Here is a 25,561-nt window from a genome sequence, read left to right on the forward strand (position 1 = left end):
TCTGCCTTCCAGGTTCAGTGGATCCTCCTGCCTCAGCCTCCTAAGTAGCTAGGACTACAGGCACGTGCCACCGTGCCTGGCTAATTTTTCTATTTTTAATGGAGATGAAGTTTTGCCATGTTGCTCAGGCTGGTCTTGCACTCCTGGGCTCAAGCAATCGTCCTGCCTTGGCCTCCCAACATGCTGGGATTACAGGCATGAGTCACCATGCCAGCCTTTTTTCTTTCTAAAGATGCCAAACCCTTTGTTCTGGGACTAAGGTAATAAAACCCCATTATGAATCCCCATGCCAGGCCACAATGTGGTTAGCCCACAGGTGGAAACATGGTGTTGGGTTTTTAGGGCACGATGTGTGATTGTTTTTCTTACCACAACAGGAAAAGGTTATGAGGTATGTGCTACTCTTGGTTCCTAACTGAAGTGTGAAAGTGGGAATCCAGAGTGCTTTCAGTTGCTCCAACTTTGGTTATAGGTATTAGAAACAAACTTCTGAGATAGAGTTGCCAGATTAAATACAGGACTTCCAGTTAAATTTGAATTTCAGATGCCTATGAATAGTTTTCAGTATGAGTATGTCCCATGCAATACTTGGGACACGATTGTGCTGAAGTGGTTTTCATTGTTTGTCTGAACTTCAAATTTAACTGGACATCCTGTATTTTTATTTGCTGTCTTGCAACTCGGTTCTGAGAGAGAGACCCGAGTTCTTCCCATTCACACTGTGTGTTGGGCAGGGCATTTGGGCCACCCGATGTTGGCTGGCTAGGTTCTCATCTTGAGAAAACAAATTTCTGATTCCCAGCTCTGTGCCAGTACTGTGTGCCTTTTTCCACTGAAGATCTTAAAACTTTACCTAGGAAGAGAAGAGTTGGGAAATGGTGGGATGGGGACTCGAGTGTTAATTTCTCAGAGTCTTCTTCCTGGGATGGATTGCTTCTGTGCCATGGTCTTTGTTTCCCGTTGTAGGTGCTGACCCCATATGCTGTCTCGACTGCAATGACAAAGTATCTAAATACCAACGTGATAACCAAGACTGCTGATGAATTTGTCAAAGAGTCACTGAATTATGTCACAATTGGAGGTGAAATCTGTGGCTGCCTTGCCCATGAAATCTTGGTAATTGATAACTTCTCCTTTTCTTGAAGCCAGGGAGGGAGTACATGCAGGTGGCCCTGGCAGGGCTGGGCTAGCTCTTCCTTGCTGCTGGAGCACTCATTGATGTGTTAATATAGCCAAGGACGAGGACTATATGGCAAGGTGGGGAGAAGCCAGAGCCTGGGAGCTCAGCCTCTAGATAACCCCGAAGTTGGCAAGTCTCATTCTTGGCTGCCTCCCTCCTCCCCTCAGAAAGTAAGGTGGCTCCCAGGAGCTCTTGGGCAGGGAAGACCAAGATATATGGCGCTTCCACGTGGGGGCTGCTGTCTTCTCTTGACCCTCTATTCCAGTCAATGTTTAGCTATCAGCCCTCCAGGGAAAAAAACAAAACAAACACAAACCACTTTGACGTGTAGCGTTTGACTTCTATGGTATAAACACTTCCAGCATGGCTGAGTTTAAGCCACCGACATGACGCTGTGTGCATGAATTGAGGAGTGCATGGTGCACTCCTCTTTTTTTTAGTTTTCATTTTTATTTTAAGTTCCGGGATGCATGTGCAGAACGTGCAGGTTTGTTACATAGGTATACATGTGCCATGGTGGTTTACTGCACCTATCAACCCATCATCTAGGTTTTAAGCCCCGCGTGCACTAGGTATATGTCCTAATGCTCTCTCTCCCCTTGCCCCCCACCCCCCGACAGGCCCCGGTGTGTGATGTTCCCCTCCCTGTGTCCATGTGTTCTCATTGTTCAACTCCCACTTATGAGTGAGAACATGTGGTGTTTGGTTTTCTGTTTCTGTGTTAGTTTGCTGAGAATGATCACAGCGGGCTCTTATGAGTGAGTACAAGCCAGCTCCAGCACGCCACAGATGCAGCATATGGCAGAAGAGGCTCTTACGACTCCTGGGCTGCTTTTAAAAACAAATACAAACATGAAACAAAGGTAGACTTGAGTATTGCTCACTAATACTGAAACAAACATAACGTTGGCATAGCTCTGACTCCAGTCCCACCAAAGAAAGTTAGATGGGGTTTCCTCACTTACCCATCATCTGCCAACTTCCTCCTCTGTCTCACTGGCTTTTCCACTACGGGAATTGGATCTCTCTCTCTGTCTTTCATGGATGCTAGAAGGATTCATGGCTCCACGCGCTAAAGTCTCCCAAAGCATTCCTTTATCTGCTGGGACTTAAAGAAGACTCTGGCAAGAGATATTGAACTTTCTCAATTACTTGCTATTTTTATGTAGAACCTCAACAATGTGCAGAATCACCAATGTAACTCACACTACAAAGCAGACATGCAGAGAGGATATAAGGTCTTTATTTTTTCTGTTGCTGATCTGGTCTTTTTCCAGATCACTACTTGCTGCAGGAAAATTCATCGAATGTCCAATGAGTCTAAACTGAGTTTGATCTAGTCATCTCAACTGGCCATTTAGGAAATGTACGCTCAGTCTATTATTTAGGGAGAGGTGTTCAGTCTTCCCTGGAGGCTCCCTTCTTCCTGCCTCTCTCACTAGGTGGTGCTGGGAGAGGATGCCCTGTGGTCCATGACGGTCCTTCCATGTGTGTGGGCTGGTGTCCTGGGTGGCTGTTCACCTTGCTGAAGTTTATGTCTGTCGAGGATGAGGGAGATGAACCTTTCTGTCCTTTTGACTTGGCCAGTGGATGCCCTGACAAGGTCTCCCTGGCTACTGAGGGCAGCAGACTGCTGTACTCTGCCACATCCCCCTCCAGCTACAGGCCCAAGGTCCAACTGCAGCTTTGATCCACAGAGACCTCTGGCTGCTATCTCTACATCAGCACCAACGTGGACCTGAAGGAAGCTGGGAAAACCAAATCTCAGCACCTGTCTCACCATGCTGAGATAATTTCCTGTGGTTGTACCCCAGAGGAGTGGGAGCCATGGCCCCTCCTTTGCCCTCAGTGCCACCCTTACTCATGAATCACACTTCTCCATCCTTCATGCACCAGGCCTTATCCTTCAGCTCCCAGCCTAGGCCAGAGCTCACATCCGACAGAGGACACACTTCTGACCATGGCTTTCTCTTTCTCTCCTCCCACTTCCCACTATCTCCAGGAAAGAAAAATTGCAGATTTTTTTTTTTTTTTGAGATGGAGTCTCACTGTTGCCCAGGCTGGAGTGCAGTGGTGCGATCTTGGCTTGCTGCAGCCTCCACTTCCCAGGTTCCAGTGATTCTCCTTCCTCAACCTCCTGAGTAGCTGGGACTACAGGTGCTCTCTGCCACAACTGGCTAATTTTTGTATTTTTAGTAGAGACGGGATTTCACCATGTTGGCCAGGTTGGTCTCCAACTCTTGGCCTCAGGTGATCTGCCTGCCTCAACCTCCCAAAGTGCTGGGATTACAGGCATGAGCCACCATGCCCAGCCAAAACTACAGATTTCTTGTGCACTTTCTTGGTGTCACAGCTTAGCCCTCTCCAGTGGGGATGGCATCCCTTCCACCTTCAGGAGGACGCTGTGACCTTAGTCCTCCAGGATGCTGATGGCTTAAACAGAACTCATCAGCATCTGAAAAATGTTTCCTTGTAGAAAAATAAACATTTTATTTTTATAAAAATAGAATAAAATTTTATTTTATCTTGACACAGGGTCAAAGTTGAATAATTTTGACATAGCCATGTTGCCCAGGCTGGAGTGCGTGCAGGATCACAACTCACTGCAGCCTCTTTGAACTCCTGGGCTCAAGGGATCCTCCCACCTCAGCCTCCGCAGTAGCTGGGACTATAGGCAAATGCCACTGTATCCAGCTAATGTTTTAATTTTTTTTTTTGTAGAGACTGGGGCTCGCTTTGTTGCCCCGACTGGTCTTGAACTCCTGGGCTCCAGCTATCCTCCCGCTTTGGCCTCCCAAAGTACTAGGATTACAGGTGTGAGCCACTGTGCCCCGCCTGAATATTTTCTTGACCTTTCCTTTTAATTTCTTAGATAACAGATTCTAATTTCTTCAGGCAAACAGTTGCCAAGAACAGACCAGGAAAAGGAGTTTTTGCGCCTGGTGAAACAGGAGAGAAAATAAATGAAAATACCTTAATCATTAAAGCCAATTTTGAGTTTGCCAAGATTTAGAAAGATCATTGTATCTAAAGAGAGAGGCAATCATGTAGAATCAAATGGTAAATAAGCGACCCTTTTATTACCAAGAGGCCAGGCAAAGATAGCACGCCCTCCACCCACAGGGAGCATGGGGCTGGGACCGAGGCAGGAATGGAGCCCCTACCTGCAGAGACCCTGTCGTGCTTGGAGGCTTCATGCATGTTGCCTCGCTTAGTTGTCCTAATAATCTTGTGAGATAGGTCTTAGAGTCACCCTTTTACAATGGAGGAAAACAAAGCTCAGAGCTGCAACAGCTGGCCCATGGCCACCCAGCTGGTAATGGTGAAGTTAGAATTTAAGTCCACTTTTGTCTGGGGCCACAGCCTTTTCTGGCTCCTACATGGCCCTTCCAGGCTGGGAAGGGGTAGACAAAGATGGAGATGGAAGAGGGACTCTTTTAGGACTTTTTTAAGGGGGTTGGAATTGTAATTTATTTTGCTTATTTTCTTTATGGCTGACCTCACTATGGCAAAACATTTAGTTCAAGACAGAGCTACTGAAAGGGCTTGATTTTGCTGTGAGATAAGAAAGCTCGGAGAGAAAAATAAAGTTCTTGAGGAAGAAGTTGTGTTGATTTAGCGACGTGGCTAGTGGGAGGAGAGGTCAGCTTTGGCTTCCAGAAGCTGTCATTAGTCCCTTGTCTTCGAATATCTCAGAGGAGTGCAGAGATCTGAGGATCTGAGCTGGCTGACAAAACATGAACAGCTCCTCTAAAAGCTCAAGTTTTCCTCTGGTTGGAATCCCGTTGTTCTGTAGGGAGTAGGTACATTGAGGCATGTTGGATTAATAAAGTTATGCTGTGAACAAAATGATTGCTTCTGGGGTCCTGGACCCCAGAACTGTGCAAGACACAGTTGCAATTTGGTGGCAAGGAATCTTTCAAGGCCTGTACCTACAGCCTGAAATGCATTGAACTGAAGGCTTCCCCCTCTTTGAAAAGCAAGTGCTGCATGTCGATAATCTCTACCTTTCTGTGACTGACTTCCATTCATCCAGGCTTCACGTATTTCCTTAGCGCCCACTATGCCTTGGAGTTGTGCCAAATGATGGAAAGCACTTCTGATTCTCTCCTGGATCCTTATTTTATTTATTTATTTATTTGTGACAGACTCACTCTGTCACCCAGGCTGGAGTGCAATGGTGTGATCTCAGCTCAATGCAACCTCTACCTCCTGGGTTCAAGCGATTCTTCTGCCTCAGCCTCCCGAGTAGCTGAGACTACAGGCATGTGCCATCACGTCTGGCTAATTTTTGTATTTTTAGTAGAGACAGGGTATCACCATGTTGGCCAGGCTAGTCTCGAACTCCTGACCTCAAGTGATTCACCTGCCTTGGCCTTCCAAAGTGCTGAGATTACAGGTGTGAGCCACCATGCCTGGCCCAGGATCCTCATTTTAACAGAAGCTTGGTAGAAAGGACTTGAAGACAAGTGGGGACATACTAAGAGAAAAAGTAAGTCAGGGAGGTGGTTAACACAGAGTTCTCTTCATTTAGAATTTCCAGGCCGGGCACGGTGGCTCACACCTGTAATCCCAACACTTTGGGAGGCCAAAGCAGGAGGATCACTTAAGTCCAGGAGTTTGAGAACAACCTGGGCAACATAGTGAGACCCTGTCTCTGAAAAAAAAAAAAAAAGAAAAAATTAGCCAGGCATGGTGACACACTCTTATGGTACCAGCTACTCAAGAGGCTGAAGTGGGAGGATCCCTTGAGCCCAGGAGGTTGAGGCTGCAGTAAGTCGTGATCGTGCCACTGCACTCCAGCCTGGGCGACAGAGCAAGACCTTGTCTCAAAGAAAAAAAAAATTCCTTAGGGCTGATCCTACTAGGTCGTCCAAAGGAGTTTAAAAGGACTGGTTCCTTTGGTGTCTGAGAAAACTTTGTGTGCTGAGAAAGTGTCACAAGACGCTTAAACTTTATCAATTACATAAAAGGTTCTGGGGCTCCACTTTAGTAGTCAGAAAAAATATTTTTAAAGACCACAAAGACCAACTGAGGTACTTGTTATTCCTTCCTCCCCAACACTGACGCTTCTTTCTGTTTAAGGCGGGCTTTCTGAGCCTGATCCCGGCCTGGGCCTTCTACAGCGGTGCCTTCCAAAGGCTGCTCCTGACACACTATGTGGCATACCTGAAGCTCAACACCAAGGTCAGGTAGCCGGCCGGTGAGGAGTCCAGCACAGCCTTTTCCTCACCAGTCCCATGCTGGCTGAAGAGGACCAGAGGAGCAGACCAGCACTTCAACCTAGTCCGCCGGAGATGGAGGGGGCTGGGGTCACAGAGGCATAGAATACACATTTTTTGCAACTTTACTTGAGTCTGATGATCTCTGGGAAAGTTGTGGTGCCAATCTGTGCTGTTGTCTTGAAGTGCTCACATGTTCTCAAACAGGGTTCCTGAAAGACCCAGGAAATTGGTGTGAACCAAAAAGTGTCTGAGACAGATCTCAATCATTTAGAAAGTTTATTTTGCCAAGGTTAAGGACGTGCACCTGGGAGGCAGGTTTGTGCCTTTCTCCAATGATGATTTTGAAGGCTTCAATATTTAAAGGGAGAATATTGGGGAAAGAGGAAGAAACTTTGCAAAGGTATGGGCAGATAAGAGACAAGTGGTTGCATTCTTTTGAGTCTTTGATCAGCCTTTCACCAAATACACAATTCACATGTGGGAGGGGGTAGAGGAATAGTCACTTATGCCTTGGCTAGCTCAGTGACTCAGCTTTTTTACATTAGAGGAAGCAATCAGATGTGCACTTGTCTCAGGTGAGCAGAGAGATGACTTTGAGTTTTGTCCTTTCTCTCCATCTTGTGAAGATAAGTGATCAATTTACATTGTCAGGATAAAATTCAGCAGAACCATTTTAGGGTAAAGGTCTTGGGACACACAAGGAATTTCCTAGTGGGCAAATTGCGAAGGAGGTCTGTAGCTTTTTTTCTTTGTAGTCATCTTATTTAGGAATAAAATGGGAGGCAGGTTTACCTGACGCAGCTCCCAGCCTGATTTGTCCCGTTGGCTTAGGGATTTTGGGGTCCCAATATTTATTTACCTTTCACATTGAACAGAGGAAGACGTCAGGCAACAGTTACATCAGGCCAGTTTCTGGTCTCCTCCTGACCCATATTAATGAATGCAACACCAGCTTTATCTATTTTATTTATATTTGGGGTTCTATGTAAGACTGTTGGTAAAAACAAAAACATAGGATAGGATACTCAAAATGTTTAAAAAACCGTTGCTCTAATGCAGGAGTTGGTAACTAGAAATGAGGTTTCTGAGGGTCTTCAACTCTTGGGGTGCTGGGGACACATGGAGTGATGTGTCCAGCCCTAGGTCTAGAATTATCTGAAGGACTGCATCCTTACTTGTCCGGAGATTGAGGGAGTTGTTGGCTGGGACCCCAGCTGGGGCTGTCACATGAAGCCCCTATGCATGGCCTCTCTGAGTGGTTGCTTGGTCTTCCTCGAAGCATGGTGGCTGCCTTCCAAAAATGAGCATCCCAAAGAAAATTGGGAGGAAGCTGTACTGTCCTGTATGACTTACCCCTGGAAGTCACGTGGCATTGTGCCCAAGCCCTCCCAGATTCAATGGGAGAAGATGCAAAACCTGCCACGGGAAGAGTATCCGATGGAATGGTGGATATTGTCATGCTCATCTCTAGAAAATGTGTTCTCCATTCATCGATCTTAGGGTAAGTGTTTGTCCTAGCATCTACCTATTATGGTGAATTACTTGGCCTTTCCACTGGCACTAGAGCGACTTATCAAAGTATAGACAGTGTGTTTCTAGAACCTTCCAATCAAACCCTGGTGAATTGGCCTTTCAGGAACAACTTCTACAACCAGCACCTTAGGTGAGAACAGAGACACACTTCAGCTTAAATGGCCTGGGGCAGATATTTAGAGGTAAGTTTTATTTTTTTATTTTTTTATTTTTTTGAGATGGAGTCTCGCTGTGTCACCCAGGCTGGAGTGCAGTGGCGCAATCTCGGCTCACGGCAAGCTCCGCCTCCCGGGTTCACGCCATTCTCCTGCCTCAGCCTCTCTGAGTAGCTGGGACTACAGGCGCCCGCCACCACGCCCGGCTAATTTTTTTGTATTTTTATAGAGACGGGGTTTCACCGTGGTCTCCATCTCCTGACCTCGTGATCTGCCCGCCTCGGCCTCCCAAAGTGCTGGGATTACAGGTGTGAGCCACTGCGCCCGGCCTAGAGGTAAGTTTTAGATGTGTGATACAGGGGTTTTCTAGTGTAATAATCCTAGGTTGGTTTGCATGGTTGTCCAACAAGTTTCCTGAGGGTTCTTAAAGTAAGAGAGAATTTCCTAACAGTAAAGGCCCCAAGACGTTGAACTGACTTCTTACGAAATGAGGGCAGAAAAACTCCATATTTTAAGATCTTTATCCTCATCATCATTAGTAGTAGATAATAGCTATCGTTCATTGAACACGAATTGTAGTCAGGGACTATGTAAAGCCTCATAACAACTGAAGAAGTAGGTACTATTAGTATTGCCTTCATTTTACAGATGAGGAAACTGAGGCACAGAAAACTTAACTCGTGTGTGGGTTCACTTGACAGAGTGAACAGAGTGGCAGAGCTGCGTTTCCCACACACCTTGGCTAAAGCAGAACAGTAGAGCCCTACGTCTGGGCTAAGTTTATTTAATCGAAATTAATGGCAAGGGGTGAACGCCATGCCCTCAACTCTGTATATTTCACTCTCACATGTTGTGGAGGCAACAGGAGGGGAGCGAGGCTTCTGCAGCCAGGCCCATATGTCTGGATTTCAACACTGACCATTTTCCAAATTTACTATCCTCTGGGAATCATTCAGGAACAGGGAGGCCTGCCAAGTTTCACTGACCTTTTGTTTCTGCGGAAGAGTACTGGGCTCTTGTTTCTCGCCTGATTCTCTTATCTTTGGAGGGCTTGGGACCCCAGGGCCCAGCATCAGAAGCTGGCCGTTTTGATAGACGTGTTCCCCTCTGCGTCCTTGCAGCCTTCCATCTGTGCTACCTCCCAGGAAGCCGAAGGCCGCAGAGTCCCTTTCGGATGGCACTGGGAGCAGGAAAATGAGGTGATTATGGGCTGCTGCTCCAAGAAGTGTTGGCAGCTGTTGCTGGGGCGGCTCCCTGGGGTGTCATCCCTTTCTTGCTCTTGTGGATGGGAACCAGAGCACCCCACTTCAAAGACTCTGTAAGCCAGGGCTTATCAGAGAAAGCTGAAGAGTCCAGGGTCAATTTTAATCAGTTTCTTGTGCTTCTCATGCCAAAAGAGATGATTGTCCTCACTATAGTTCATCCACTGTGCGGCGGGCTCAGCGGGGCCTGACTCGCTACTGCCCTCTAATGTTCTGGGAGAGAAGCTGTTGGGTCTTTCCTACCTCATCTGGTAGAAATTAGAACAGAGGCTAATCTGGGGAAAGAAATCTCTCAATTTTTTGAGCTGCTTTGTGTGTGTGCGCGCGCATGTGTGTGTGTAAGGGGCAGGGTCGCTAAGAAAGAAATAAAAGGAGTTGAGAGGAGGAAAGGACCTGTTTCAGTTTCACAGGCTCTGGCAAGGTGACTGAGGAAGTGCCAAGCCCCTTAGCCTCTTTGGGCTCTGGTTACCTCATCAGTAAAATTAGAAGGTTTTATACATGATTTATCCTTTTTATTCAGCTCTTATAGTCTATAAATCTCCAGTAAGTTGTGGAAATAAACCGTCCTTTAAAAATCTTTAAAAAACAATTTTCCTAATAGGATATACAGTGTAGAAAATATAAAAACTACAGAAAAAGATCAGAAAGTAAAAATCCCAGCATTATCCCACCATCCAGAATGAACCACTCTTCACTGATTGTGAATTTCCTTTTATAATTTTCATGTGTGTGTTTTGTGTGTGTGCTTGTGAGTCTAAGGGTAGATTTTATATTCTGCCTTTCCTCTTAAGATTAAAGCATATTTCCTCGTGATAGTAGCTATTCCAAATATGATTTATAATGTTTGCTTAATATTTGTTCATAGTACTGAACATAATTTATTTTACCATCCCTTTTTTATGTACATTAAGGTGTTTTCTGATTTTAAAAATCTTATAGGCTGGGCACAGTGGCTCACACCTGTAATCCCACCACTTTGGGAGGCCAAGGCAGGATAATTGCTTGAGCCCAGGAATTCGAGACCAGCCTGAGACATAGTGAGACCCCTTCTCTACAAAAAATTAAAAAATTAGCCAAGTGTGGTGGTGCACACCTGTGGTCCCAGCTACAATGGAGGCTACATGAGCTGAGATCAAGTCCCTCCAGTCTGGGCAACAGAGTGAGATCCTGTCTCAAAAAAACGAACAAACAAACAAACAACCCCACATAACCTTATAACAACATCCATCCTTGTATGTGCATTTTCTTGTTGTGATGTTTCAACTTCTTTTGATACTTTAATTCACATACTATATGATTCACCCATTTAAAGTATACAATTCAGTTGTTTTTAGTATAGTCACAGAGTTGTGTAACCATAATCACAATCAACTTTAGAACAATTTTAGAATATTTTCGTCACCCACATGGAAACACAATAGCCATTAGCAGTCACTCCACATTCCATACCCGAACCCCCCAGCCTTAGGTAACCATTGATATATTTTCTGTCTCCATTGACTTGCTTATTCTGGACTTTTATTTTATTTTATTTATCTATCTATCTATCTATTTATTTATTTATTGAGATGGAGTCTCACTCTGTCGCCCAGGCTGGAGTGCAATGGTGCAATCTCAGCTCACTGCAACCTCCACCTCCTGGCTTCGAGCGATTCTCCTGCCTCAGCCTCCCAAGTAGCTGGGATTACAGGAGTGCGCCACCACGCCTGGCCAATTTTTTTGTATTTTTACTAGAGACAGGGTTTCACCATGTTGGCCAGGCTGTTCTTGAGCCCCTGACCTCAGGTGATCTGCCTGCCTCAGCCTCCCCAAGTGCTGGGATTACAGGCATGAGCCACCAGGCCTGGCCGTATTCTGGACTTTTAATGTAACGAACATAACATGTGGATTTCTGTTTTTGGCTTTTTCCACTTAACGCCATGTTTTCAAGGTTCATCTATGTTGTAGCATGTATTAGTACTCCAGTCCTTTTTTATTGCTGAATAATATTCTATTATATGAATAGACCACATTTTATTTCTTAGTTCATCAGTTCATGGACATTTAGATGGCTTCCACTGTTTGGCTATTGTAAAGAATGCTGCTATAAACGTTTGGTACAAGTTTTTGTGCAGATATGTGTTTTCATTTCTCTCGGTTATTTACCTAGGAGTAGAATCGCTGGGTCATGTGGTCACTCTGTGTTTAACCTTTTGAGGAAATGCTTCACTTTTCCAAAGTGGCTGAACCATTTTACATTATCACCAGCAGAGAGTGAGGGTTCCAAGTTCTCTATATCCTCACCAGTACTTGTTCTTTTTCTGTCTTTTTGGTGATAACTATACTAGTGGGTATGTGAAGTAGTATCTCATTATGGTTTTCATTTTCGTTTCCCTGACAGCTAATGATTTGAGCATCTTTCATGGGTTTATTGGCCATTTGTATATGTTCTTTGGAGAAATGTGTACTCAGATGCTTCATTCATTTTTAAAATGAGGTTGTTTGTCTTTTAATTATTGCTGTGTGTGCATTACCAATTATTTCCTCAGAGTAGGATTCCTGGATAAAAAGTTTAATTTTTTTTTTTTTTTTTTTTTGAGACAGAATCTCACTGTTGTTGCCTGACATGGAGTGCAATGGCGCAATTTCGGTTCACTGCAACGTCCACCTCCTGGGTTCTAGCAATTTTTCTGCCTCAGCCTCTCGAGAAGCTGGGATTACAGGCGCCTGCCACCATGCCTGGCTAATTTTTCTATTTTTAGTAGAGACGGAGTTTCACCATGTTGGCCAGGCTGGTCTCGAACTCCTGACCTCAGGTGTTCCACCTGCTACAGCCTCCCAAAGTGCTGGGATAACAGGGGTCAGCCACCACGCACGGCCAAAAAGTCTAAATATTTTCAAGGCTCTTTGTATTTATTACCAAGTGATTTCTAGAGAAGTTGTATAAATATACACCTCCATCTTAGCAGTGGTTCTCGACTGGGGAACGATTTTGTCCCCCAGAAGACATTTTGCATTTTTTGCAAAAATGTCTGGCAAAGTTTTTGGTTGTCACAACCCAGGGAAGGAGAATGCTGCTGGCATCTCTCATTGATAGAGGCCAGCAATGCTTCAGAACATCCGACAGGGCACAGCACTGCCCCTACCCCCAACCAACACAGAATTATCTGGACCCAAATGTCAGTATTGCCAATGTCGAGAAACTTGACCTGTAGTTAATGGGGGTACCCATCTCAATATTCCATTGTTTTCATCCAACCATTCTTTCTTCTAGAATTATGTTAAATCCTACCTGGCCAATGATTACCATTACACTATTGAATTATTGTCCTTTGGACCAGTATGTCTTTTCTCACTAAAAGCTGGAGTGTGAGATATTCAACTCACTCCCACAAGTATCTATTAAAGCCCACTGTGGGTTATTTATTGCTAGAAACAGAGCAGGGTGCAGAAAATCAACAAGACAGTAACTCGAGGGCTGTAATGATACTGATGAGTTATTACTATCTTCAACAGCTAATATATGTTATACACATGTGCACGTCCACTCATCACTGCACACCATGAAGTAGGTATTTTATTCGTTAGATTTGAGTTCAGTTGCGGACTTATAGTTGTGTAGTAGAAACTTCAGCAGTGGTTTATAAAATAAGGATGTTTATTTCTTTTTTGCATAAAAATCCATAGGTAGGTAGTCCAGGGCAGGAATGGCATCTCTGTTCCCGGAAGGTTTTAGGGCCCCTGCCTACTTACCACTACTCTGTTCCTATGGTGTCCAAGATAGTGGTGGCTACATCTCCAGTCAGCACATCCACATTCAAGACAATAAGATATTGTCTTGATGATGATTCAAGACAACAAGATGGAAAAAAAAGAAGCAAAGAGTGTATACCTGTTTTATTTTAAAGAAGATTCCTAGAAGCTGTCACATGATGTACTCTTATTTCTCACAGGGAGAGTTTAGTCATACACCCACACCTAGCTGCAAGGGAGGCTGATATTCTGTAAGACTGTACAGACATCTCAAGACTTCTATTACTGGGAAAAGGGGGTAACAGATAAAGAGGGAAACAAGAGCAGCCTCTGCACAACTTTTTCCTGGCCCTCAGAGGGAAGGATATAGAAGCTCAGGGACATTAAATTGCCTTCAGTTACATAGATTAAAAATGCTAGACCTGAGACTTGACCCCAGCTCTGTCTGAAAACAAAGTTCATATTTGTTTGTTCTCCTGCTCTGTCACCTCACCTTTCACTTAATAGTTTAATGAGCTACCAAGACATCAGTTGCACAACATGGCAGATATTATTTGAGTGTTAGAATACATGGCATAGAGTCCTGGCCATGGTTTGAAAAGCTCACTGGTGCCAACCCTTTGCCAAAGCTCAGGAGAGACCACAGGGGAATCTGTGCAGCAGAGGCCCTCACTGGGGCAGGGAGTTTATCAGTTCATCAAAAAAAATTAGTTAAAACTGAGAATCATAGGCAATAACACATTCCTTAAACATTTTACCTTAAAAAATTACTGTGGAAAATTCCAAACATACACAAAATAATCAGTGTAGTATAATGTGTCCCATGTACTCATCACCCAGATTCAGCAATTATCATCATTCTGCCATTCTTGTTTCATTTCTAACTCCATCTTCTCCCCATTCCCCACTGGAGCTTTTAAATTCTATTTTTTAGGTAAAGTTTATGTACATTCGAATATGCAAATCTTAGCTGTACAATTTTGACAAATAGACACAGAAGTGTGATTTGATCACCCTGGAAATTTCTAGAGTTCTCACACTGTAGACTAGTTTTACCTGTAATGGACTTTTATATGCATGAATTCATACAGGATGGGTTCTTTTGGGTCTGGCTTATTTTACTCAGTGTCATGTCTGTGAAATTTACCCATGTTGTTGCATTTACTCCTTTTTATTGTTGAGTATTATTTCAGTAGGAATATATCACAATTTGTTGATCTATTCTCCTTTTGAAAGACATTTGGTTTTACAGCTTGGGTTTTTATGCATAATGCTGCTATGAACGTTTTTGCTTAAGTATTTTTGTGGACATATGTTTTCATTTCTCTTAGGTTTATACCCACCAGTGGATTTGCTGGGTCAAAGGGTTGGTACATTAAACATTTTATTTTAACTTAAAACATATAAAAGTATATTCCTTTGCCAATCTTTAGATGTAGGGCCAAGTCCTTTCCTTTAAATGTGGGGCCACTGATTGGAATTGCAGCTTGTCTTTCTTACATAAATCACACTCATCTAATGCACTAGCTATAATATGTAGTTTTGATTTCCTTAAAGTGGAATGAGAACTTAGTGACACTTGAAAGACATCTGAATGCAGAATTCTTTTGGATTTTCAAAATCACCCCAACAATCTTTTATAGATATTATGTTGACACCTACATCTACAATAATAACTTTTATTGATTTTGTTCCTTAAGTTTTCATAATAATAGTAACTCTCTTTTCTTTTCTTTTCTTTTTCTTTTTTTTTTTTTTTTTGAGGTGGAGTCTCGCTCTGTTGCCCAGGCTGGAGTGCAATGGCATGATCTGTGCTCACTGCAACCTCTGCCTCCCGGGTTCAAATGATTCTTCTGCCTCAGCCTCCCGAGTAGCTGGGACTACAGGCATGCACTACCACGCCTGGCTGATTTTTGTATTTTTAGTGGAGATGGAGTTTCACCATATTGGCCAGGATGGTCTCGAACTCCTGACCTCGTGATCTGCCCGCCTCAGCCTCCCAAAGTGCTGGGATTACAGGCGTGCGCCACTGCGCCCGGCCAGTAACTCTCTTTTCATGCCAAGGCTTTATTGGCTTATATATTTTTAATTCAACTGTGTAATTATAATAAATACAGCTTACATTGACAGATTTGGAAACAACACGTCTCTTCATAAGCACAACTCACCTAGAAGGAAGAAATGAAAGCGAGCATGACAGACAGTGGCTTCATACTTCTTAGTAGATGTTAGTAAGCATGTTCGCTGATTTGCGGTCAATATGTTTTGCAATAGGAACAAAGAGTACCAGTTTGTTCTGGTTACTATTGCTGGATAATAAATTGTTCCCAAATTTTGCAGCTCAAAGCATCATTTTATTAGGCTAATGAATTCGGCAGGTTGTTAATTTGGATAGAGAATGGTGGAAAAGACTTGTATCTGCTTCAAGATGTGGAACCTCAATTGGGAAGGCTAGCTGAATGGGAGTGACAATGGCTGGGGACTAGAGTCATCTGGATGTCTCTTTATTCACACATCTGGCAATTGATGTGAACTATTGGCTGGGGCCTCAGCTGAGGCTCTCAGCTGAAGCCTTTCCGTGTGGCTTGGGCTTCCTTGCAGCATAGCTATCTTCTTACATGACAACTCAGGGCTTCAACAGTGAATGTCCCAGTAAATTTGTAGAAATTGCAGTGTTGTCTTTTTTGACTTAGTGCAGAGTTACTTTTATTGGTTACAAATAGATGATAATGAATATCTTTTCATGAGTATTCTTTTTTGCCATCCATGTATATTCTTTGATGAATTGTCTGTTCAAGTCTTTTGACCATTTTTAAATTGAATTTTTAATTTTCTTTGTATAGAGTTTAGAGAGTTCTCTATATATTCTGGATGATGCAAGTCCTGTGTCAGATACGATATTGAAAATTTTTTCCCGTCAGTGGCTTTTCCTTTCATGCTCTTATCAGGGTCTTGAGAGCAAATGTTTTTAATTTGATGAAATCCAATTGATCAATATTTTCTTTTATAGATTATATGTTTGGTGTCATATCTGCAAATTCTGTGCCTAACTCTAGGTCACAAATAATTTCTCCTATGTTTTCCTTTAAAAGTCTTTTTGTTTGTTTGTTTTTAGAGACAGGGCCTCACTCTGTCATCCAGGCTGGAGTGCAGTGGCATGATCATAGGTCACTACAGACTTGAACTCCTGGACTCAGGTAATCCTCCTACCTCAGCCTTCCAAGTAGCTGGGACTACAGGCATGTGCAACCATGTCTGCTTAATTAGTTTTTTTTTCTTTTGTAGAGACAGGGTCTTGCTATATTGCCCAGGCTGGTTTCAAACTCCTAGTCTCAAGCAATCCTCCTGCCTCAGCCTCCTAAAGTACTGGGATTAAAGATATGTGCTGCTGAGGTGGCCTTCTCTAAGTATTTTATAGTTTTATATTTTACACATAGATCTATGATCCATTTTTAGTTGCTTTTTGAATAATATGTGAAGTTTAGGTTGAAGTTCATGTCCAAGTATTCAAATACCATTTGTTGACATGACTATCCCTTTCCAACTGATTTGTCATTGCATCTTTGTCAAAAATCAGTTGGCCATCCTTGTGTGGGTCTATTTCAGAACTCTCTATTTTGTCATTGGTTTATGTCTCTATAACTTTGTCAATACCACATTATCTTAATTACTGTAGTTATAGTAAGTCTTAAAATCAGGTAATACAATTCCTCCAACTTTATTCTTTTTTAAAACTGTTTTAATGATTTGGTTACTTTGCTTTTCCATCTAAATTTTAGATTTAGTTTGTCTATATTTGTAAAAAACTCCATTAGGATTTTAATAAGAATTATGTTAAACCTGTAAATTAATTTGAGAATTGATACCTTTACTATATTGACATCTTTGCTATATTGAGTCTTAGCAATCCACGAACATGGTATGCCTCTCCATTTATTTACATCTTAATTGATTTATTTTAGGTTTTGTAGTTTTTAGCATACAGATGCTGTACATGCTTTGTTAGATATATACTTAACTCTATTTTCTGTCCTTCTTTCCTTTCTTTTCCTAGCAATGATAAACAGTATTGTGTTTTAAATTTCAGTTTCCCATTGTCCACTGATAGTTTATGGAAATATATTGATTTTTGCATTCTGACCCTGTATCGTGTGGCTTTGCTAAATCCATTTATTAGTTCTAAGAGGTTTTTTTGGTAGATTTCTTGGAATTTTTTACGTAGACAGTCAAGTCATCTGAAAATAAGGACAAGCCCCTCCCCTGCCCCTTTCCAATCTGTATGCCTTTTTTTTTTTCTTGCCTTATTGCACTGGCTAGGACTTCCAGTCCTATGTTGAATAGGAATGGTGAAAACAGAAATTCTTGCCTAGTTCCCAATCTTAGGGGAAAGCATTTAGCCTTTATCATTAAGTTTAATGGTAGTTATAGGTACAAAACATCACTTTTAATGACTGCTTAATACTCTGAAATATTCAGTCAATGTTCTTTTGGGCATTTAGGTTGTTTCCTATTTTTTGCTGTTATAAGCAATGTTTCAATAAATGTCCATATGGAAAAATCTTTATGCACATCATAATTACCCTCCAAGTGTCCACACTCTCTGTTTTCCCCTTTTTACTAAGGATGAATGATCTCATCCAAGGCCTATGGTCCTCTGGTTTCTATCCCATATCACCTGTAACTATCTCCTCTCCTTTCCTCACCATCAGTTTCTCTCCAACTCCTGGATCATTTGCATGAGCATCCAAACAAGCTCTAGCATATACTATTAAACAAATATTCCTTCCTTATTTCCATATCATCTTGCAGCTGCTGCTCCTCTCTGTTTCCCTTCATGAAACTTCTTGAGTTTTTCTTTGTCACAGTCTCTACTTCCTCACTTCACATTCTCTCCTCAACCCACTCTAATTAGCCTTTGTTCTCACCTCTCCATGGAGAATATGCTTGTCAAGGTCAGCAACGACCCTTATGTTGCCAATCCAATGGTCACTTCTTGGTTCTTATTTTAGTTGTCACTGACTCTTCTTGGAACACTTTCTTCATGTTACTTCATGACATCACACTCTAATTTCCTTGTAACTCACTGGCTGCTCCAGAACACATCTACTAACTTATCCTGCCACCAGCCATGGCATCAGGATTGTGCTAGATTAGTAAAATGAACTTAGAATTTTTTTTATTTGTTTCTATCCTACAGAACAGTTTAAATAGCAGAAATATTTTCAATTCCTTGGAGATTTAACATGTCTCTAAACTGCCTGGGCCAGCATATTTTTAAAGAGGTGATTCTTAATGTAATCAGTTTATTTCACTGCTATTGACAATTGAGATTTTGTTTTCTTTTACCCAATTTGTCCTTGCTTGTTGGATAGTGACTTAAAACATGGACTATTGGCTTAGAAGTTTTTTATGTTGAAGGGTCCTTTCTTTCCATTCTAGTTTATTCTATTTTAGTTAGGTGTAGAGAATTATGTTGTTAAGGAGAATGAGGATGTTTGCAATGTTCATCAATGACTGTCTCACACAGGCTTTGGGATTAAGGGAAATAAAAGGAAGTTTGAAGCAACTCAGCCTTTTAGCAACAAAACTGCCCTCAATTACCAGGAAAAATCAGCCCTGAATCCAAGCACTAGTTTTAAAACTCTTGAAGCTGCAAACCTGTTTGGATAAGCAATGCATAATTGAACTTTTCTTCTTCCTTAAAAAATATATACATGTTTAGGGACAAACATGAATTTGAGCCCAAACCATGATCCAAACCATGGACGTTGAACTTGTAAAGTTCTAGGGAAAATGAGACAACTGTTTGGGAACCACTCAAGAGGAAGAATTTACCAGAATGGCTTTGAAGAGTCATTGTTGGGAGAATTTCCCAGTGTGGTCAATTGGGAGGAACCGCCATAGACTTCTGCTGACACTCCACCCTCCTGGCAGAACGAGGGAAGAACGGGCTTGCCATTTACACTCATGACCCAATTCACTGGTTGCTGTCTTCCAGGGACTTCCTTGCCTACTCTCAATCCCATTTGTCCATATTTGCTGCTGGCTCTGGATGCAGGAATAGCCAAGGGAGAGGGAGATGCTACACTAAGGGTGTTGGTGCTGTAGGGAGGCTAGCCCCAAAGGGCTCATTGTGCTAAGTTTACAGATGAGAAAACTGAGGCTCAGATAAGTTAAAAGGCTGCTGGAATTTTACCCTGAGTTAGAACCAAGTCCAGAATCATTACAACATGGGTCTTGAATCTGAAGATGCTTTACTGACTACCCCCAAAAAGAGAAATTTGCATGCGTGGCAGTTTTCAGGAGCTGGGGATTGGGGGCTCAGGGGATGTGTATAATCCAGGCACTACTTCCCCTAGTGGCCAATGGGAACATTTTCAGCAAGACTAAACCATTTCGGCTGGGGTCCCAAAATTAGAGAGATGAGGAAGATTAGGGGCACTAACCAATGTGTCATGAGTAGTGGTAGGCGTGTTAGTCACTGACCAAGGCCATGAGTTGATTCCTAAAAAGGGGAAATAAATTTATGGTTTAGGATTTCTATTTAAGAATGTTTTAGGGATAGTCTTCTCGGGGGAGGGGCTAGATGTGCCATTTTATTTAGATGGTGTGTTTCCTGGGGTGGCTGAGGGTATGGGAAGATGGGATTTTTGACGGTCTGACTTTCCCCAAGTGTCCCCTGGTGTTTCCATTGCTTGGTGTTGATTGTTGGGGTGTAGAGCAATTGATTGTCCCTAAACATTTTTGAGGATGCCTGGGTGTGGAGGACAGTGCTGTTTGTGGACTTTCAGCTGCCCACCTCTCTGCTTTGGTCTGCTTAAACCATTGATTTTCAAACAAGACCATGCCCTAGAATCACTGGGACAAGTTGAAAAATAAAGATTTGCAGGCTCTACTCCTGACCACCTGTAGCCTTTTTCTCCAAGGGGTACTAAGCCCAGAGACCTGACGTTTGTTGTTTTTTAGGTAAAAATGGTTTTATTGAGGTGACACTGACATACTACGTACAATAAGTACATATTAAAATTGCCTAACTTGACACGTTTTGAAACGATCACAATCAATCACAATGACTACAATATTGATCACCCCTCACCCTCCCCAACATCCTTGTGCCTTTTGAAATATGTCCTTCCTGCCCCATCCCAAACTGGTGATGACTGATTTGCTCTGACACTATAGATTCATTTGCATTTCCTAGAAGCTTATAGGATGGAACCACACAGTAGGCATTCTTCTTAGTCTGGCTTCTTGCACTGAACATTAATTGTCTTAAGAGTCACCCATGTTGTTGGCCGGGCACGGTGATTCACGCCTGTAATCCCAGCACTTTGGGAGGCTAAGGCGGGTGGATCATCGGAGGTCAGGAGTTCTAGACCAGCCTGGCCAACATGGTGAAACCCTGCCTGTACTAAAAATACAAAAATTAGCCGGGCGTGGTGGCGGGCACCTGTAATCCCAGGTACTCAGGGTGGCCAAGGCAGGAGAATCGCTTGAACCTGGGAGGCGGAGGTTGCAGTGAGCCGAGATCGCTCCATTGCACTCCAGCCTGGGGGACAAGAGCGAGACTTCGTCTCAAAAAAAAAAAGAGAGTCACCCGTATTATTGTGTGCACAACATTCCTTTCTTTTTCTTTTTCTTTCTTTTTTTTGTGTGTGTGTGTGTGTGTGTGTGTGTGTTAGGGGGGCGGTTTGGAGTCTTGCTCTGTGGCCCAGCCTGGAGTGCAGTGGTGCAGTCTCAGCTAACTGCAACCTCTGCCTCCCAGGTTCTAGCAATTCTCCTGCCTCAGCCCCTCCTAGCAGCTGAGATTACAGGCGCGGGCTACTACACCCGGGTAATTTTTGTATTTTTGTATTTTTAGTAGAGGCGGGGTTTCACCATGTTGGCCAGGCTGGTCTCAAACTCCTGACCGCAGGTGATCCACCTGCCTCAGTCTCCCAAAGTGCTGGGGTTACAGGCATGAGCCACTGCGCCCGGCCGTTTTTTTTTTCTCCTGAGACAGGGTCTCACTCTGTTGCCCAGGCTGGGTGAGCTGAGATTGCATCACTCCAGCCTCAACCTCCTGGGCTCAAGTGATCCTCCTGCCTCAGCCTCCCAAGTAGCTGAGATTATAGGCCTGTGTCACCACACCTGGCTTTTTTTTTTTTTGTAGAGATGGGATTTCTTCATGCTGCTCAGGCTGGTCTCCAACTTCTGGGCTCAGATGATCTGCCCACCTTGGCCTCCCAAAGTGCTGAAATTACAGGCGTGTAATCTCATCATGCCCAGCCAGTGCATTCCTTTTTACTCCTGAGTAATATTTCTTGGACTGTCTGTACTACAAATTATTTATTCATTCAGCTGTTGGTGGACATTTGGGTCGTTTCCACTTGGGTGCTATTACAAACAAAGCAGTTATGAGCAGTCAGGTTCAAATCTTTGTATAGACAGATGTTTTCGTTTTTCTTGAGTAAATACCTAGGAGTAGAATGGCTGGGTCAGATGACAGGTGTATGTTTAAAATTTTACGAAACTCCAAACTGTTTTCCAAAGTCAGGGGGTCATACCATTTTATATTTCTACCAACAATGAATGAGGAACTCAGCCCTCCTAGGGCCGAGTCTGGCGACTGTGACCGTATTCCAGAGGCTTTATAATCCTGCTGTTTTTTTTCCTGTGAGCAAAAAAGTTATAAAGGAATGAGATCTAAGAAAGATAGTTCTAGTTGAACCAAAATCTTTTATCCAGGATGAGGGCATACAAACTGCAAGGGGCCTGGGTCGGGGAGGCGGAGAAGTGCCCGCCTCTTCCGACCTCTCAGGTGCGTGTGAACCGACGCTCCGCTAGGGGGCGCGGGAGAGCAGGCCACCCCTCGCGTGGCTCTCAGAGCCCGAGGGTTCCCTCCGGGTCCGCCGCTTTCTGCCCACAGTAAGGAGTCACTTTCCCAACTGGCGGGGAGCGGGGGAGTCACTTTCCCAATTGGCGCGGGCGGGTTGGGGGGGCCCCCTGAGCCGCATCTGCCACAGTCACGAAGCTTTCTTAGCACCTCCTGGAGTTCAAGGAAAATCCAGAAGCAGCTCTTTCCTTGAAGGAAGACGTTCACAGCATAGCACCCACGAAGAGGGTGCGGCTTCCCCCTCTCACCCTTCTGGGTCTCGGCCGATCGCCTCGCAGTTGGGCTCGTGGCCCATCCTGCAGGAGGGCGCAGGCATGCATAACGCCTGCCGAGGAGCGCTGCTCCTACGCCCCAGGCGTGGCCCCCGCAGGACGGGCAGTGACCCCGGTGGCCCGGCCTTAGGGCGTGCGAGTTGACCGTGCCCCTTCTCCAGGACGCGCGTCCGGCGGCTGGGTTTTCGAATGCGCGGCTGTGAACGGCTCCTTGGTGAGGAGGCACAGCCTCCGCAGGCCGGAAGCCACGCGCCCACCAAAGGCACGAGGAGCAGGGCGGAGAGTACTGCGGGTCAGACGAGCGAGGCCCTCGGGGAGGCGCCCAGAGGAGCAGGGCAGCGCAGCCGCAGCGCGGGTCGTGTCCACGGACGCTGTTCAGGCCCCACTGTGGGCTACTGCCCCTGGGCTGCCCTCCGGCTCCGTGGAGTGCGCGGGGTGCGGGGGGGCTCTGCTGCTTCCACCCCAGAAACCCGGGTCAGCGTTGGGAGCTGCACTGGGCGGCAGCGGAGAACATTAGAAGGGACAGGGTTTGGGTTAAAATCTAACTCTCGGCCAGGCGTGGTGGCTCAAGCCTATCCCACCACTTTGGGAGGCCGAAGCGGGCGGATCACGAGGTCAAGAAATCGAGACCAGCCCGGCCAACATGGTGACACCTCATCTCTATTAAAAATACAAAAATTAGCCAGGCGTGGTGGTGAGCGCCTGTAGTCCCAGCTACTCGGGAGGCTGAGGCAGGAGACCCTCTTGAACCCAGGAGGCGGAGGTTGCAGTGAGCCAAGATCGAGCCACTGCACTCCAGCCTGGCGACAGAGCGAGACTCCGTCAAAAAAAAAAAAAAAAAAAAAAAAAAAAAAAAAAAAAATCTATCCCTCATGATCTTGCCTTCTGTGCGTGTGTCTTTGCGTCAGGGGCGGGGAAAGCCTGTATCACACACATCGCCTAGTGTGGTCTTTACAACACAGGCTTTATTTTTCTCCTTTCGCAGCTGAGAACAGAGAATTTCAGCAACTTGCCCAGAGTTCCAGAGCCAGACCTTAAAGGTAGGGCTTGTGACTCCGCATTAGGAACGTTCTCCTCCCCTGGATGGACCCGATGCCCCGCACTAATAATCTTGAGCCGGAATTCAGCAACGCAGTGGTGACATTGAACCTTTCGCTTCGCGGAGGAGGCGCCGGCAGGGCAGGGGACGGCCGCCAGGGGGCAGTGTGGCTCCGTGCCTCGGCTCCCGCTCCCGGACCCGCGCCCCGCCCCCGCCGGCGCTGAGCCCTCCAGCCTTGCTCCGCGTTCTTAGCAGCATCGCCAGGCGTGAAAGAGGTTGGACTCAGGGCTACGTCTTCCAGTAGTTAAAAAACGGGGGGCCGAGGCCCCCACAGTTAAAGTGGGCGAGAGAGCAGCTTCCAGCATCTATGGCGATGCTGGCCTTTTTTTGCCCAGATGCAGCCAGGTCTGCCCGTCGGCCCAGTTCGCACGGAGAGGCCCACCTCCAGCCTTGGCCTCAAGAGGGACCAGGCACAAACCTTACCTTGACAATGTTTCCAGCAACACTTCGCTGGGACAACTAGTCAGTGTGGTCAACCAGGCTAGGACAACTAGTCAGTGTGGTCACCCTTGTGGTCGTTCTTATGGGGAGTTTGGTTCTTATGGGGAACTTGGTGAGACTTGGGTGTAAGCCAGTAGTTGCATTAGTTGTTTTTGTAGCTTATTTTGTTTTACTAACAGTGATAGTGAGATTTTGCTTTTTTTTTTTTTTTTTCTTCTGGACCGATCCAAACGGAATGTTGAAGTTCTATCTCCATCCGGAAGACCTGGGCTGTGGCCTCCCGGCCTCTCTGGGCAGGGGCATCTGCAGGTCCCCACTCTGGTGGGCACCCTGCTGAGAGTCTGCTCATACCCAGGGTGGATGCACCAGCTGCAGCTTTCAGCTGAAAAGAAACATGCTCTGCTCTGGCTTATGTCTGGCTGAGCTCTGGAAGGGCGGGCCCCTCTCAGCGAGCTGGGGGGCCCGCGCTGACGAAGATGACCCGCAGGCCTTATCAGCACTTATCTTTCAGTAAAGCCTGAGAGGCCAGCTTTGTGTCTGGGACCCTGGGAGCTCAGGAGGGCAGCTCAGCTTTTGTTCCTTGTTCTTCTCCAGCTGTTGGGAACTTTGCTGACAGCAAAAATCTACTCCATGGATTCACAGCACAGGCTATGACCAGGGACATATTTTTGTCCTAAAACATTTTTTTTTTCTGATTATAAAGTTAATGACCATTTTCTTTTCTAACTTTTTATTTTGAAATAATTTGAAGCTTCTAAAAGCAGTTTAAAAATTATGCAAAGAGTTCACATGTACCCTTCACCCACATTGATGCCCTATAAATGCCTTGGTTTATATTTCCCCCCAAAATAACCACAGGCTCCTGACTGAATCAGGAAATTAACATTGATATAGTTCTGTTATCCTCCACAGACCTTCATCATATTACCCCTAGGCCCACGAATGGGCCTTTGCTGAATCACACCTTGGGTTAGTTACTGCGTCTCTTTAGTCTCCTCTAATCTGGAACACTTTCTCAGTTTTTCTTTATTTTTTCATGCCTTGGACATTTTTTAAGCATATGGACCAGTTATCTTGTAGGAAGTCCCTGAACTTGGGCTTATCTGACGTTCCCTCAGGATCAGACTGTTCGGAATCCCAGGGGCGGTGCTGGGTTCTTCCTGGTGCGCCCCCACCCCTGCCCCCGCCAGGGAGCAGCTGTTACCCACGTGAGCCGTTCCTGGAGATGTCACCTTTATCATTTGGTTAGGTGATGTCTGCTGTGTTCTGCACTGTAAAGTGATTATACTTTGTGGGGAGATACTTGCAGACTTTGTGATTATCTTATTTCTGAAACATTTTAGAGAATTTGAAAAGTACAGTCAAGAAGAAGGGCAAAGAATCCCTCCTGGCTCCCCGCCTGGAGATAAGCACTGTCTCCATGCTGACTCCGTGCTCTTCTTCCTTTCCCTGGAGCCTCTGCTCTCTTTGGGATCCTCTAACCCTGCTGGAAGGACGTGTTCCTGTGGCTGATAAGCCTCACGTGGCCTCTCCCATCCCCTGTCCCCTTCCTCTGGGGGTGCTGTGGAGATTCTGTCTGAAACAGAGGTGTGATTCTAATAGAATTTTTAGGTCTAGCCCAGGGAGGAGGGAGAAGTTTTAAGTGGAGCCTTTTAGCTCCTCCAGAATTCAACATCCTGGAGCCTCCTTCCAGGAGGACAAGGGGAAAATTAAGGCAGCCACTCAGAAGGTCCGGGCTCCAGTCGCCTGGGAACTAAGGAAGGGCCTGGGGCTGACCTTGGGCTCAC

The 25,561-nt window shown here is 44.9% G+C and overlaps 1 protein-coding gene and 1 long non-coding RNA gene across 3 annotated transcripts in view; one reads left to right on the forward strand and one right to left on the reverse strand.

Moving 5' to 3' along the window:
* HSD17B3 (hydroxysteroid 17-beta dehydrogenase 3) overlaps nucleotides 1–6,530 on the forward strand; it is a 57,939-nt gene extending 51,409 nt beyond the window's left edge. The window contains exons 10-11 of one of the 2 annotated variants that reach the window (XM_003260525.4): nucleotides 967–1,116; nucleotides 6,266–6,530. In XM_003260525.4, coding sequence (XP_003260573.1) covers nucleotides 967–1,116; nucleotides 6,266–6,376 — 261 coding nt within the window. In that variant the 3' untranslated portion in view covers nucleotides 6,377–6,530. The remainder of the gene's footprint in view (nucleotides 1–966; nucleotides 1,117–6,265) is intronic. The other variant, XM_003260526.4, reaches the window with a different exon arrangement.
* Nucleotides 2,207–6,432, reverse strand: LOC115831463. The gene is made up of 2 exons (XR_004026952.1): nucleotides 6,350–6,432; nucleotides 2,207–2,918 (listed from the first exon to the last, which is right to left on the reverse strand). It is a non-coding gene; the product is annotated as an uncharacterized LOC115831463 (long non-coding RNA).
* Nucleotides 6,531–25,561: the final 19,031 nt, after the last annotated feature.

Source organism: Nomascus leucogenys, chromosome 1a (genome assembly GCF_006542625.1).
Source record: "Nomascus leucogenys isolate Asia chromosome 1a, Asia_NLE_v1, whole genome shotgun sequence".
NCBI classification, from domain to species: domain Eukaryota; kingdom Metazoa; phylum Chordata; class Mammalia; order Primates; family Hylobatidae; genus Nomascus; species Nomascus leucogenys.